The 17,006-nt window shown below is 39.2% G+C and overlaps 1 protein-coding gene across 5 annotated transcripts in view; it reads right to left on the minus strand.

Annotated features, from left to right (window-relative positions):
• LOC145293821 (TAF6-like RNA polymerase II p300/CBP-associated factor-associated factor 65 kDa subunit 6L) overlaps positions 1 to 17,006 on the minus strand; it is a 313,860-nt gene that overhangs the window by 79,031 nt on the left and 217,823 nt on the right. For 3 of the 5 annotated variants that reach the window (XM_080140452.1, XM_080140450.1, XM_080140451.1), the window contains one exon: positions 16,371 to 16,460. In XM_080140452.1, the coding sequence (XP_079996578.1) occupies positions 16,371 to 16,460 (90 nt within the window). The remainder of the gene's footprint in view (positions 1 to 16,370; positions 16,461 to 17,006) is intronic. The other 2 variants (XM_080140453.1, XM_080140454.1) reach the window with 1 other exon arrangement.

Genomic DNA, 17,006 nt, shown 5'->3' on the forward strand with positions numbered 1-17,006 from the left:
TAATAATGAAAATAAATAAAATAAAAACCTCTCTCTCTCTATATATATATATATATATATATATACACATAAGGATAATCATATACATGTATACAATTTATAAAAAATACTAAAACTGCTACCACCCCTACCTCCCATCATCACTACTAATAATAGTAATTAAAAAAAAATTATATGGTTATATATATATATATATATATATATATATATACACACATACACACATATGCATACATATATATATAAATAAATATAAAAATATACACATACAGAGAAATATGTATAATTTAGGAGTACTATTATATCTTAATATGTAAAAAAAATAAAATAATATAATAATAGTCGATATCAGTATTGATTATTTCTATAATTCTCAAGATAAGAGCAATAAACTAGGTAAGACAAAATGATAAAGTCCGGTAGAATGGGTTGAAAAACTACAATTATAAGAATGTATAGTAGTAAAAAACAAAAAAATCCTAATGTATTTTTATTTTAAATTTTAACAGAGGGGCTATGTAATTTAAAAATTGCAATACTTTTATTTTGCCCTATGTTTGCATTGGAAAATCAGCTCACTCTTTCTATTGATTACATTCTTGGATTGAGGAGACGTTATTATCCTAACTGCCTTACAAAGGCAGAGGTTACAATATTTAGATCCAGGGATGTAAGATTGTGATTTACATATAATACTCCAATTAATTGAGAAGCGAATATTCTTAGATTTAAGTTTTTTAATTAAAGTAGCCAAAGAAGTTCCCTGGTTACGATTTGTGTTTTTATTGCTAAAAGATGATGTGTGGTTAGAGATTCTCTGCTTTATGAAAGTAGAAGTGGATCCGATGTGTATATTTTGGGTTCATTGTGGATACTGTTGTTTGCATTTAATATTAGATTGTTATTAAGGTTAGGATAGAAATTAGATGAATGGGTGGGGATGTTATTACTGGGCTCGTTTCCAAAGTTATTATCATGGGAGTTGTTTTGTGAAGGACTATCATTACTTATATTATTAGTACTGCTATTAATCAAGCTTATTAGAGGAGGGGGGTGTTCAAGTTCACTGGCATTTGACCAAATATTGACTGTTGGGAAAGATTAGTGGTGTTTCTTTGGCAGGATTTAGATGGTATCTCAGTTACAGTAGAGGAATAAATCACATTTTTATGGATACAGTTATTATTGAGAGGGCATTCTTCATTTTTTTTTGACAATTACATTTGGTTTTCTTGGCCAAGGGAAAAGGAATTGCTTGGGCATCTTTAATTTTCTTGTTATTAGAGGTTATGATTGTCTGGGCTAAATTAGGCATTGTAGCGTATGATATTTGATAGAATTTTTATTAAATAAAGTGTTATACTTATGCGGGTACCTAAAAGAATTTTCAACAATATTGAAGAATTCCTTGGGGGTATTAGTTTTTACATTGGAGCTGAAAGGGGGATTAAACCAAATATTATTCTTTCTCCTCGTCCTTTTTTTAGTGGAAGATCTGTCAATGTTAGTGCTCTTGTGGTTAGTATGGTTGACATTATTATTGCTATTACTTGAAACTTCATGATTTCTTTTAGTTCTGGACATGTTATGTGTAATTACTGAGGGTAATCGGCGAGTTTCTTGGTTTTTATGGTTATATTTTATCTTTTCTGTATAACCCAAATTTCTAAGGGCGTTATTATAAAACATGGAGTTTTGATCAAAGATGTTTTGGGACACTCGGATCGACTTTTCTCACCAAGTACAATGTCCTCTCTACCCCCATATGGTACAGATTGTGCAACTCTCGCACCCCAGAGTTATCCAGATGAGTCAATGCAGCAATATGCTCTTTTGTTGGCACAAGCCAGCTTTTTCTCACTCTTGTGAAAGCATCCGCTTTGATCTTTTCAGAGGCAACCATGATTACGCGCAGCTTCAAAAAAAACTCATACATCATTGATTTGGAAATAAAAATATGTAATCTATTTCATAGACATTTATCCATGCTGATGCAATATATGATACTTTGACTGGGGTATCAATTCCTTTGGTCACCAGAGTGCCAGGGGGAGGAAAAGTGAAGGCCATAGCTCATCATTGGTTGCCAAACACAATGAATATGGTCACCAGATAACCACTAGATGCATCTGTTTTTGTTTATTTTTAAGCAGCCACTAACACTTTCCAAAATAAGGAAAATATATTTGCCTATTTGAAGGAACCCTTAACAAGTTTTGATTTGAAATTGTGACAGTTTTAAAAGCAAAAATATACAGTTTTTGTTGAAAATGATTTTAGCAAAATGCACAATTATTTTACTAAAGCTTAATAAAGGGCACAATAACAGTAGAAAAGCTGCATAAAAAGAGTTGGAGGATTATTGGAGGACTCTTTTTAAAAATGAGGTTACCTACAATGAAGATGCATAATGGATGTTGCTGAAAGCAATAAAAACAATTCCAAAAATGTCAGAGTCAGAGATAACAAAAATCAAATGGCATCCAGAATTTCAAAAAGTTTGGCATATACACCCCCCCCCATTTCTGGCTGAAGCAGCGAAAAGCACTTTAAAGCACTTTATAGCAGTTGCTTCACCAGACTATTCAAGGGTGAAAAGGCCACACCAGCATGGCTGTTAAAAGGTGATACAACCCTGATGCCCAAAATGAGAGAAACAACACCCTAATTACAGAACCATCTGCTGTCTCACTACAATCTACAAGCTCTTCACTGGCCTAGTTGCAGACAGCATTTATAGACACCTCTCCTCTGGAGCATACCTGGAAAAAGAACAAGTAGGGTGCAGGAGGAAGTGTTTAAGCATCAAAGTCTAGTTGTTGAATTATAAAACCATCCTTGAAGACTGTAGGAAGAGGTAGAGAAACTTAAGCATGGCTTAAATTGATTACCAAATGGTATATGATAGTGACATATGTGGCTACTGTGGTACCTTCATTTATATAAGCCCCATCTGGTAATTAAAAAGACCATGGCTATATATATAAAAATGTGACAAACAACCATGGCATTAGCCACACTAATGGAACTATAAAAATCTCTATCATCAAAATTAGAAGAGGAATTTTCCAAGGGGATAGCATATTTCCTTGACTCTTCTGCTTGGTGATGCGTTAAGCAAGTGACTCAATAAAAACCAGAGTGCTTACAATCTGAACCAGGGCAGCTAACAACTCCCAAACAAAAGCATTAACTACTCTTCATGGATCATCTACAGACTGCCTCAGACACTAACTTATGTCAACTCTTGCAGGTTTTTTTGTTTTTTTTTTTACATGGAGTTCACCACTTATCAAGGCCCAGGGGCCACTCGGGGATAAGGATTATTATGTGTACAGTAATCAAAGGGATAGTGTAGCAATAGTATTGGAGAATTAATAAGGTGTCATTATTTAAGGGGGCGGTTCATCAGGAATTTGTTTGTGTTGGACTTGAAGACATCCAGGTTGAAGTCGGGAGGGAAAGAGGCAAGCAGAACAGAGTTCCACAGGCGTGCAGTTCTAAGAAAGAAGCTTTGTTCATGGAATCTACGTTTTGATTTAGGCACAGATAAGGAGTGGGGAAAATTATTGACGGTGGTTTCAGCTAGTCGGGTGTTTTTTGAAAAAGATTGGTGAGGGGGGGGGGACCTGAGAATGGAGCTCAGATGAGCACTTGCCATGGAAATAACGATAGAACAAAGATAGGCTCAAAACGTCTCTTCTGTGGGAAAGAGGTTGCAGAGAAGAGAAAAGTGCATCCCCCACCAAGCCACAAAGTCTATTTTGTACTCTGTCAAGGCAGGATAGGCTGTTTTTAGCAGCTCCTGCCCAGATGTGGCAGCAGTATTCCATCCTTGGATGTACTTGGCTTTTATATAGATAGAGAATTGCATCATTAGTGAGATATCTTCTGGAGCAGTAGAAGGATCCCATCATCTTCCCAGCGACCTTGGCCACAGACTTGATGTATGTGTTCCATTTAAGATCAGGAGTAAAGGTCAAACCCAGAAGCTTACCAAACATGGGGCCTCCCCTAGATAAGAGCCATCCATTTCAATTGATGCCAAATGGGGATCAGAGCGTTTATGATGTAGAGATAGGAGCTTGGTCTTAGATGCATTAAAGGTAACCAGCCACCTCTTCCCCCACTGTACCACGCGCTCAAGATCAGAGGAGAGAGAATCAGAGAGAACATCATCATTTACAGCCTTTGATTTGTTGCCATAGATAGTCATGTCATCAGCATAGATGTCAACGAAAGATTTTAGTATGTGTTTTGGGAGATCATTGATGTAGATCAGGAAGAGAGTTGGGCCCAGTATGGACCCCTGAGGACTCCAGCATTAATACTGTGGGCCTCTGAATTCTGCCCATCAACTATACTTATACAAAACTTCTCCAGAGATATTGGAATGAAGTTTGGTTTGGACAAATGTACTAAATGCTCCATCAGAGTTGGGAAAAAAGTTCAAATGGAAAGCATATAACTTGATGAAGATACTGACATCAAAGAGCAGGAAAAATACAAATATCTTTGCATAGGAGAAAGGGATTCAATTCAGCATGCCAAAATGAGAGGAAAATTTGACAGTGGATATATGCGCTGATACATGCGCCATGTAAGAAAAATTTGTAAAATACAGCTTACAAAAAAAATAAGATCACTGCTATTAATCAACTAGCCATGCCTGTGATAACATGCAGCCTTGAAATTGTTAACTGGACACAAAGAGATGTAAACAGACATTAAAATGCTGAAAATGTTGACAGACCCATACCTCCTGCTCCTCTGGGAGCAGGAGGTATGGGTCTCTCAGAAATTGACCGTCAGCATCATGACACTATTGTGAGCATCAGGCAATATCTGATGAGCTCCCAAAATCCAAACATCAAAATAGTACACTGACATCATTAAACAAAAGCTAGTAGAACAACCTTCATCATAAAACTGGCCAAACATTTTGGCAAGACTGTCTTACAAATAAGACAGAATCAAATATGCTAGAAAATGAGTGGTCTCAGCAATAACAAGTGCAGGTTCTGCCATACAAAAATAAAAAGTCTGGGTGACTTGACAACTCACTGTAGGGTTCTGCTGTGGGACAGCTATTATACAATGCGGCACAATGGAATGTGCAAATATGTCTGTAAAAAGTTGAATATCAAGAATATCAAATACAGCAAGAAATCCTGCATGAACATGCAACAGAAAGAACAGTTGGAAATAAGTCCTACACAATTCACTATGACTATGTAATTACTACAGCTAGAAAACAGCTATTAAACCTGACATGGGACAAGGTGAAAGAAGCAGTCTTGCTAAAAAGTTAAAATCCCAATGATGTCGGGTTAAACAGAGCGAAGATAATGAAATATCATGGCCTTATATACAACTTGAAAAGAAATTGGAATCTTTAGAAGATCTCCATCATTTCAGTAATTAGAGAGGTAACTACGAAAACAAATTTCAAAATCTGGCAAATATACCCAATGAATCAAATGCAAAAGAGATTCAAACAATTAAACTTAAAGGGATGCTCAGACTCTTAAAAAGATTTCTCAGTTGGAATATATGAGATAGCGGGTGAATATTTCGCATTTTCAGCTTAAAAAAATAAACATATACGTACTGATATAGACACTATATATACATACTATACTATATATACACATATACATAATCTTGGAAGTGTTTCAACCTTTAAAACTATATGAAAATCAAAAATAAAAGGTAAAGAAATTTTATGGTCATGGAAACAAATGTAAATAAAATACAAATCAGAATGTATAATGATATTTTGCTGCTAAGTTTATGAGGGAAATTATAGAACAAAGAATAAATTAAAAAGAAAAGTATTATGAGTTAGATAATGAAATGTTTTAAAAATTTTTAATTTTGAAAATATTAGAAAATCGTTAAAAAAGAAGAAAATTAAAATTAATTACATAGGAAATATGATTTAGGTATTGAAAAAAAGAAAAAGAAATAAAAATAATATCAATCAAGTTTCTTGTCTTTGGCTCACTCCACAAATATTAATTTATGTATTAGCGGGTGGAGATGTATCATTATGGATTATCAAAATTAATGAATTAATGTGTCTCAGTCCTACTGATAAATTTTAGTATTGGGAGGAAGTTGTATTATTAGGTATTAGCTTTATTTGAATCTTTTTTTTTTTTCTTCTGTTTACTCTCTGAGATCAGTTCGTTCTTAGAGTTAATTATATTCTTTTTTTTAGCAAACAAAATTATCATCGCTTTCTTGGAAATGTATAGTTGGCAAAATTTAGACTCTAGTGTATAACAGTCACACTTTCTCAGGATAAACCACTTTCAGAATTTTATAATATATAAGCTTATTAAAACAATATTAATAGTTTAATATGTACAGGAATTGATGATGCATCAATACAGGTGTAGATTTTTAAAGGGTTGTTTATAATATTAGAACTAATATTTTTTTATAATATTAGAACTAATTGGAGTGAGGATGCTAGAGCTAGTTTGGTTGATAAGATTCTGGATAGAAAATGTAATTTTAGTCTTCTTTCGAAATGTTAATGGTTTTAATTCAGGTTAGCAAACCGTCAATGTCAAAAATTCTTGCCATGAAAACAGTAAAAATATACTAAATTTAAATTCAAGGCAGCAAGAACAATGGCTGCCTCCATCCATAGATCATATGACAGATGCTAATGAAAGTTTGACTGAGGAATTCAGCATTCCGAAAACCAGATTTTTTTCTGTGAAATCACTCAAATGCATTGAATGTGAGGACTCAATCCATCCAAATTTGCATAAATCATCCAAAGTAATGAGAAACATTCAGAATGCAAGAGTTGTATGCTCAATCTGTTAAGTCCAAAGTAGCTGAGCAGCGGCTTGGTTCCCACCAGTTTTGGCAAATAGCAAACAGAATCCTGAACAGAAGCGTGTGCTCCATCCCAACTATTATCAATGGACCTGAGGTAATCTCGTCAGCATCAGACAAAGCCAAACTCTTTGCCAAGAACTTTGCAGCTAATTCTACCCTTTGCGATCAAGGCCGCCAACCCCCAATATTTCCTCTTGTATCAGAAAACACGCTATGTGATATACGTATATCTGTACATGATGTTGCCAAGCTAATCAAAAACCTTGATTCCAGTAAAGCAACCGGCCCTGACGGTATTCCAATTATAGTACTCAAAAAACTTCAACCTGAACTAGCGCCCATACTTACAAAACTGTTTAAACGTTGTCTTAAGGAGAATAGTTTCCCATCTCCTTGGAAAATTTCTCAGTATGCCCTGTATTTAAGAATTCAGGTGATCGCTCATCCCCCTCTCAGTACAGGCCAATAAGTCTCCTGTGCGTCATGAGTAAGTTGCTGGAATCTGTGTTAAATACAGAAGTAATCAACCATCTCAACAAAAATAACCTTCTTAGTGACACTCAATATGGTTTCCGTTCTGCTAGATCTACAGCAGATGTGCTTACAGTTATATCTCATAGGATTAGCAAATCTCTCGACGAAGGCAACCTTTCTAGGGCAATTGCTCTTGACATATCTAAGGCCTTTGATAGGGTATGGCATAAAGGTTTACTTCATAAGATCTCTAGCTATGGTATTGCTGGAAATGTCTTCTCAATTATTAAATCATTTCTTTCTGATAGGTTCATAAGAGTAGTAGTTGAGGGGCAAAAATCAGAAGCTCACAGTATTAATGCTGGTGTCCCTCAGGGGTCCATCCTGGGCCCAACTCTTTTCCTGATCTACATTAATGATCTTCTAAATCACATCCTTACATCATTTGTAGACATTTATGCTGACGACACTACCATTTATGGTAGCACATCTAAGACAGTAAACGACCAAGTTCTCTCCAATTCTCTCTCCTCTGATCTTGAGCACGTAGTACGGGGTAAGGAGTGGCTGGTTACTTTTAATGCATCTAAAACCAAGCTTCTCTCTTTACATCATCAACATTCTGATCCACATCTGGCATCAATTGAAATGAATGGCTCTCGTCTTCAGGAGGCCTCAAGTTTTGACAAGCTTCTTGGCTTGACCATTACTCCTGATCTTAAATGGAACACGTACATCAAATCTGTTGCCAAGGCCGCTGGAAAAATGGTGGGATCTTTCTATCGATCCAGTAGATATCTCACTGCTGATGCTATTCTCTATCTATATAAGAGCCAGGTACGTCCAAGGATGGAATACTGTTGCCACATGTGGGCAGGAGCTGCTACAAAGGACTTGTTCTGCCTTGATAGAGTTCAAAATAGACTTCGTAGCCTCGTAGGAGATGTCCTTTTCTCTTCCTTGCAACCTCTATCTCACAGAAGAGATGTTGCGAGTTTGTCTCTGATGTATTGTTATTTTCATGGAAAGTGTTCGACTGAGCTTCAATCTATGGTCCCCCCTCGCCAAACTTTCACAAGAAACACTCGTCTAGCTGTAAACACTATCAATAATTCCCCTCACTCTTTATCTGTGCCTAAACATAAACGTAGATTCCATGAACAAAGCTTCTTTCTTAGAACTGCACGCCTGTGGAATTGTCTTCCGTTTTCCTGCTTTCCGACTGACTACAATATGGTTGTCTTCAAGTCTAACGTAAATAAGTTCTTGATGAGCCGTTCCATATAAGTTATCAAATTTACCAAATTTTCATTACTAATGATTACTATATTGTCCAATTTCTACTGTACACTCTTTAACCCTTATCCTTGAGTGGCCTCTTTGCCTTGATAATGTGGTGATGCCTATGTAAAAAAAAAAAAAAAAAAAAAAATCTTAGCTAAGTCTGCTGGATTGATTGCAGGAAATTTATGTATAAGAACAAGATCTTATTCTCAGGTCAACAGAATGGAATTCATTGAGGTGGAGTTACAATGAACACTTAATTGCAGTAAGATTTACTACTTGTGAGGGTTCCCGTTATTCAATGTTATGCTCCCTCTAATGCTAAAGATGACAATGAAAAGGATAGATTTTACCAACGACTTCAAAATATAGTTGAGAAAACCCCAAGACATTATACCTTTATTGTCATGGTGACATGAATACACAGAATGGAGAAAAAAGAATAGGGTTCAAACATGTACTTTGTTCTGACACTTTTGGAAACAATGGGGACAGGTTCATCCAATTTTGTGGCACGAACAACATGAAAGTTAACTCATCACTTTCTGATCATTCACAAAATTACATCTCAAACAACTATAAGATCAAGATACAAAAAAAAACAAAAAAACGCATCATCATTGGTCCGAAACGAAGAACAGCCTACCTGTTAGATGTAAGGATTTATCGAGGTGTCAATATTTACAGTAATCACTTTCTGTCAATTACTAAAAGCAAAACCAAACTAAAAAAAATAGAAAAAGAACATCTAAACATTTTGACAATGCCAAATTGAAACAAAACAGATATTGAAGCTAATTTTGAGACTTTGCTGAGAAACGGATTCACTGTTTCATTGAATGCTGGTGGGAGGTAATAAAGAATACTATGTTAGTTGTAGGAGAGGAAATTCTAGGCTACAAGAAGCCACTCAAGGAAGCTTAGATTAATGACAAACTTAGCAATGAAAGGAAAATGCTGCATCAACAGTCACAATATCACTAAAAGCATAGACTCATACCAACAGTATATTGATAAGGACAAGGAAGTAAAATGCAGTGCTCAAAAAGATAAACGAGTATGGCTTGAGAATATGGCAGAGGAGACCGAGATAGCTGTACCATGTAATGACATGAGATTCGTGTATAAAATTGTTAAGACCATAGGCAGTTCTAGAGTAATATCAGGTTCTATAAAAGCAAAAAATGGAATATCACCCTTAAAAGAAGAAGATAAGCTAGCCAGATACACTTCAAGGAAATACTGAAAATACCAGACACTCACCCAGCCAAACAGTCATTAAGGAATCTTTCGCTCTTCTCTCTATCAATGTCAATGAATTTACTGAGGATGAAGTCCTTTTAGCCACTAAAATCCTAAAGCATGTCATCACAGATAGATCAGATTTTTGCAGAAATGCTTAAGAGGTGATAACAATTAATATAGTATGGAAAAATGGAGAAGTTGTATGCATTCCTAAGTCAACCTTGTTGATTGTGAGAACTGGAAAGGAGGGATTACTTTTTTTCTATATCAGAGAAGCATTGTTAACTTAAACTGAACAGTATGCATGATGTGGTTGACTAAGAGCTACATGAACAACAAGCCCAATTTTGACCAAAATGTTCTTATGTAGAACAAATATTTATGCTGTGCTGTAATAAATGAGTAGCTATGAATACCACTGACTTTCAAGGCATGGATTACAAGATGGAAGCTAAAGCAGAGAACATTGGTCTTGTTATATTGCATATCTCTCCATATTTACATGAATAAAACAAAAACCAGCAGGAACAGTGACATTGACAATAATGGCGATGCTAACATGAACCCTGTTCATCGATACAACATAAATGATCACACTAAACACAAGAACATTAAAGCCCACATCAACAGAATAACTTGCAACTCACCTCAACAAAGAAAACCGTCAGAGGAAGCCGTCCATCGAAAGAAAAATCAAAATCCAAAGCACAAACATCACAGTAGACGCAACTACGGCAACATATATACACACATAATTATAGTAGCACAAATAATTATAGTAGTATATAAACACAAATAATTATCCCATAAAACACTGCAACAGTACAATGCCTATGAGAACACATTCACAACATTCTGAGCTTTAAATTTATGACATGTATACAAACTTCAAACAGACAACTCCCTACAATATATTAAAACACAAAAAACAAACACAAATAAAAAACGAAAATGACGACCAGCACTGAAAGCCACCTTTTTCTACAACAACCGCAAGATGAGTATAAATACAACTACATTTTCGACAAGAAAGCAGATCACCACAGCTCGTAAAGCAGCGAGGTTCGTCCCAGCAGCAGCAAGCTAAGAATGACCCACTTGTCACCAGCGACACAGCAATCAGCTAGGAATGATCTACTTGACACTAGCAGCTTAAGCCAAGATCAGCCCAGAGTATCAAGCAGTGAACTTCATTCCGTCAACAGCCACAGTCATTAACGACATCAGCTATCAAGCTGTCACCCCACTCGTGCTACCGGACAGCAGCCCTTAAGGTTACTACTCCTTTGCCGTTGCTGCAGTTGCAGCCGTATTGCAGACAACAGAACACCAAACCACATTCCTGCCGTTGCCCCTACCACAGCCTGATAATAACACCAGATCATCACCGAGTTCATATCAATACCCGAGCAGCATTCCTACCATCGTCCCACTGCTGCCACCGCTGACATATCCTGACACATTCAGAAGTTCATTCTACGATTGTTTTAACTTTAAATAAAAGTTTAAACCCAACCTTTTTGTTTGTCCTTTTCTTGCTTCCATACGCTCAGTTTTGTAATATAACGGTCTCCATATGAATGCTAAGAAAACTCAAAACATTCTTTGGGGCAAAGCAGTTACCTACAAATGTCTTCATCAACCAAAAATATAGTTATAGTTGACAATTTTACCTACTTAGGAAACTCCATTATCAAAAAAGGCAATATGGACTATAGGTTGAAGTACAGGATAGGTCAAACTTCAGCAGTATTTAATCAGCTTTGGACATTTAGAAAAAAAAAAATTCTCCTAAATTTTGTTCACACTGCTAAACTTGACATGTCAAAATCAACCGAGAAAGTTGGATATGTTTGATTTCAAACGCCTTAGAAATATTCTAAGAATCAAATGGAGCAATTGAATTACCAACCAGGAAGTCAGAGAATGCACTAACCAACAGCTGGCATCAATAGTCTATAAGTGATATCTATGCTGACTTCAACATGCCACGAGATTTTGGCGCCAGGGAGAATTACGAATTCAGTGATTCAGTGGACTCCTGATGGAAAAAGATGGAAAATGGATTGGAAGTAAACGAGTGAGATTCGATCAGAGTAAAATCTGAAAAGACACTGTAGATCTGACTTCAAACCAAAATCAATGTTTTACTTTGACTGCTGACGTAAAATGGGGGGGGGGGTCACCTCAAATACACAAACGGAATGTTCAAGAAAGATTATCGCTACAGTCCTCTGTCTCTTCTCTCTTGGCTGGCCGGGAATCATCTCCCAGCACCCAGAAATGAACATCGTTTTATAGGTTCCATCTTCACGCACACACGAGATTATGCGAGAACGGACGAAATAAAAATGCTGGCCGCCATGTTTGTTCTTCCTTTTCTTCGCCTGTACTCACTCGCTGAGCACCCACGGTAAGACTTCTCTTTCTTGCTTCTAACCACATGCTTCCCTGATCTCAAGATCACATTTCATAGTCTCTCATCCACTGTGGCGGTCGCCTCTCTCTACTTGGCCTCTGAGGTGTCTCGTCCTCCTCCTGTGGCTGCACACTCCCCTCCACTGCTTCGCCCTCAACTGGTCTGACGTCAAGAATGTGCCTCGGGACTCCTCCCACCACAATGTTGTTACTAGTGTTCCTCCCAGTCACGCGACCCCTACTCCATTGTGTGGTGCAGCGCGCCCCCGGTGGCTTCACCCATACCTCGTCCCCGAGTTTAATTGTCCCTGTGGCCTCTACTTCTCGGCTTGCCGGCTCCACCCTGGGATGCCTCCAGGAATATGCAAACATTGACAGTTGCGGGACCGTCTCTGGTACTTGTCCCAGTTTAGGCGACATGTTATACCAGAAGACGGCTTGCTCAGGTGAGGTGCCTCCTCTTTCCGCAACTGCCTTTATGGTGCGGTGGTTTCTCTCTACGATCCCGTTGCCACTAGGTCTGTAGGCAGCTCTGAAAAATTGTTGGATCTTCCATTTCTTCAGTAATTCTGTCACTGCTACTGACTTGAACGCAGTCCCGTTGTCGGTTAACAACTCTTCCACGGGGCCTCGCTCCAAAAACACCTCATCAAAGATTGCCGCTATTTCATTGCCTGTTCCTCCACGTAGCTTCTTCCATAGGGCAAATCGCCCGGGCCCACAGTCAATCATGGTAAGGTAAAGTCCACCCCTGTAATGGGTGACATCACATGCCAGTCTCTCCCAGGTCCCACTCACCTCCAATTGGCCAGCTTCATGAGTGCTTGGAGCAGGATCAATCGACTGACATCTGTCGCATGTCCTGACCACTTGCCTCACCTGCTCCTTGGTGATCCTTGGGTCGACTTTTTTCACTAAGTACCAAGTCCTCTCTACCCTCATATGGTGCAAATTGTGCAGTTCTCGCACACCAACATCATCTAGATCCGATGCAGCAACAACATCTTTCTTTGGCAACAGCCAACTCTTCTTCACTCTCGTGAGAGCATCTGCTTGGTTCTTTTCAGAAGCAACCATGTCTACACGAAGCTTCAAACAAAACTCTTGCATCAGCTCAGCCAGCATCCCAAGCCTGCGCTTCACTAACATCTCAGCAGCCCCTCTCGTTTTTATCCTTTTTTCGCTTGAAATGAGAGACTTTAGCCAAGCAAACACCGTGGCGGAGTCTGTTTTGATGCAGATGTCACGTAGTCCCCATTTCAAGGCCAGATTGACTCCTTTTATTGTCGCGTCTAATTCCGCCACATTGATGTGGCTGACGTCATTCTTTTTCCTCAACCAGGCTGCATCTTCTGCAACTACTCCTCCAATTTCTAAAACGACCCCTGTTGCAATGCTGCTCGCATCGCACCACACGACTCCATCCAATGTTCGCGGTATGTTCCAGGTTCCCCGGACTGGGTCTTGCCGTTCTGCTTCTTTCAGGAGCTCTCCCATCATGGCGACCGTTCTTTCTCCCACCTTATCATTCCATCCTTGTCCTTCGGCGTGTCTCTTTATGTAGCTGCATGCTGGTCTAAGCCAGCTAGCAATGGGGTAATGTCCGATCAACTTTCCGCATATGAAAAAAAGTTCACGTCTGTTGAGCTCCTGCTTCAGTTGTGGGATTTCGTTTCCCCTGCGAAACTCTAGGCCGCCTGACGCACCTCGTTTCAGTTTTAGGCCCAAAGCAGCCCCTCCATCTAATTTTTCTGGCTCTTTGGCGACCAACCCGAACTTCTTCAAATGAGCTACAACCTCCTTGGCAGTTACCACAGTTTCATTCACCAGAATGTCATCTATGTATGAGCTCACTACCCCATCTCCCTTTCCCATTGTCTCCAGAATCTTCCTGAGGATAGTTGACATAATCTTGGGTGCCGAATTTAACCCGAACCCTACTCGTGTAAGGCAGTAGGTTTTGCCTTTGTACTTGACTAACTGATATTTCCAGAGCTTCTTGGCAACATGGAGTTGCAAATAGGCAGATTTTAGATCTACCAATGTAGATGCGCCATTCATCTGCCTCCATTCCCTAATGGTCTCATTGCACACATCTACGGTGTCGCCTCCTGTATGGCACTTAACATGGCCGTTCAGCTCTCGGAAATCCAGGACCGGTCTTACTTTCCCTTTAGTTGTTTGCAGAACGGCCATCAACGGCAAAATGCCCGACTCCACATCATCCGTCCAAGGCATCAGTATCCCTTCCTCAATCCATCGGTCGACTTCCTGCTCAAACTCCTTTCTCGCCCCTCCTCTAAGCGAATTTGTGTAGCACGCCACCCTGTTTGTCAGCGATGGCGCTTGATGTTTCCATGCCCACTCCACCGTCCACCGCTCTCCGTCGAATTCGGCTCGGAAGTCCTGATCTTTGATCGACAATTTTCTTTCCTCCCCGGCCTTGTTGATCCCTCTGGGAGCGTTCTCCGTCACCGCGCACTCAGCTAGTCCGAACCTCACATTGTCACATGTGATGGTAACACCTCCAAGGCGGCATATAACATCCATTCCAATGATGGCTTGGACACCAGGCACCAGGCGATCAGTGACAATTGCATGGACCCTCATCCGACGTTCAGCAATATCAATAGTGACGGTCTTCTTCCCTCGACACTTCACTCGCGACCCATCGAATGCCACTACTTAACCTTTCGCTTTCCATCTTCCGACCAGGGTAGTGTGCACCATGGTAGTGGTGCAGCCAGTGTCAATCAGGGCCATAATTTCCCGTCCTTCCACCGCAATCTTCTGTTTGGGCATCTGCTGCGGGTGCGCCTCTATTCTCGAATCGGGGCGGCCGCTGGCGCGTCGGCCTCCCCTCGCCAGTTTCCCGAACTTGTGCATTTTACCGCTAAATGGCCTCTTCGATTGCATTTGTAACACACTGTCCGTTGCAAGAACTTCCTGCAGTCTCTTCTCATGTGTGGTCCCCCGCATTCGAAGCATGCGATCCCCGGGTTTTGCAGATTCTTGCCCACATCCTGCTGTACCGTTGCTGTCGTTCCTCCAGGCTCCGTGGGCTGGGTGCTCACTAAAATTTTCGCAGTTCTAAGCAGCTCACTCACATCCAGCGTCTCCACCCCCGGTACCTGCTGCAACCTTTTCGATATTTCTTCCGGGAACCCGGTAACAAAAGTCATCTTGACTACGTGACTCGTGGCATGTCCTCTGATGCCCGACAACTCAACCAATCTCCTTATCTCATTCGCATAGATATCCACAGATTCACCAGTCCACCTCTTCTTTTTCAACTTATTAAAGGCCTCGAAAGGCCCCTCTGCGAAAGCTTCGATCAGTCGACCCTTGATGGCGTCTGCATCCCCCTGTTCCCGCTCGCTGAGCTCCAAATAGAGGGCCAGTGCGTCCCCTTCCAGAAACAGTGGTATTACTGCGGCCACATCATCCAGCTTCTGAATCCTTGCTACAAGGTCCACTTTTTTAAGCCACGCCACCACATCACCGTCGCCATTAAAAGGCTTAATCATATTGCTTAAACCTGCGTTGGCCATCGCCGAAATAGCTTGACGTAAAATGGGGGATGGGGGGGGGGGGGTCACCTCAAATACACAAACGGAATGTTCAAGAAAGATTATCGCTACAGTCCTCTGTCTCTTCTCTCCTGGCTGGCCGGGAATCATCTCCCAGCACCCAGAAATGAACATCGTTTTATAGGTTCCATCTTCATGCACACACGAGATTATGCGAGAACGGACGAAATAAAAATGCTGGCCGCCATGTTTGTTCTTCCTTTTCTTCGCCTGTACTCACTCGCTGAGCACCCACAGTAAGACTTCTCTTTCTTGCTTCTAACCACAACTGCCTCATGTGTCACAGGACATGGGAGTTCCCAAGTTTATAGATTTATGTTTTTTAGTTAATTTATCACTTAATGATTAGGAGATTGTGATTTAATTAAAGAAAATTCAACAAGAAAAATGAGGCCAATAGTTAGGGAAAAAATGAGCCAGATATCTGTGATTTGCTTTTTATTGGTGAGTGATGGAAAATGAAAACCCATTCAAATGAGTGAAAAGAAAGTTGGAACATACTTTGACCAAATGAAGGGGTTTTCCAAGTCTCACCTGCAGCAGCCGGCACTGGGATGATCTTAGACACACCTTCAATAGCATACCAAAAACCTAAACAAGAAAAATATAAGAGTGATTCATACAAAATTAACCAATTTTTTAGGCAAAAATACCAATTTTTGTTTTTTCAAATTTGCTAGACTCTATCTCAGTTGAGCAATTCTTAATTTTTTTTACCATTGCCAAAAATACAAATTTTTTGCTTTTACTGGCAATTGTCTTTTTGTGCCACAAAAGCTTACCATTTAAAAGAAACATAGAATGGATCATATGTATTTTTTTATTTTAGTAGTCAGTTGACCATGACCTTAAATCTTGACAGTCATTTTCTCAAAAACAATATTTAAAAGTTAAAATAAAATATTAGCCAAATAATTAGTCTGTTTTATATCATATTTCCAAAGGATTCATGATGGGAAATTGTGTAGAACATGTTTGTTATAAGTGTTTTACTGAAATGACCTCAATTCAAATATGGGCATCCTAAAGGATATGGCCAAAGTTTGAAACCTTGCAAAGTTGTAGAAAGCTTTAGAAAGCTCTTTTAATGCTGAATAACATGTATATAAATACTATGGTTATAAAATGAACATGTAT

Source organism: Euprymna scolopes, chromosome 15 (assembly GCF_053919585.1).
Source record: "Euprymna scolopes isolate OS-2025 chromosome 15, ASM5391958v1, whole genome shotgun sequence".
Lineage (NCBI taxonomy): Eukaryota > Metazoa > Mollusca > Cephalopoda > Sepiida > Sepiolidae > Euprymna > Euprymna scolopes.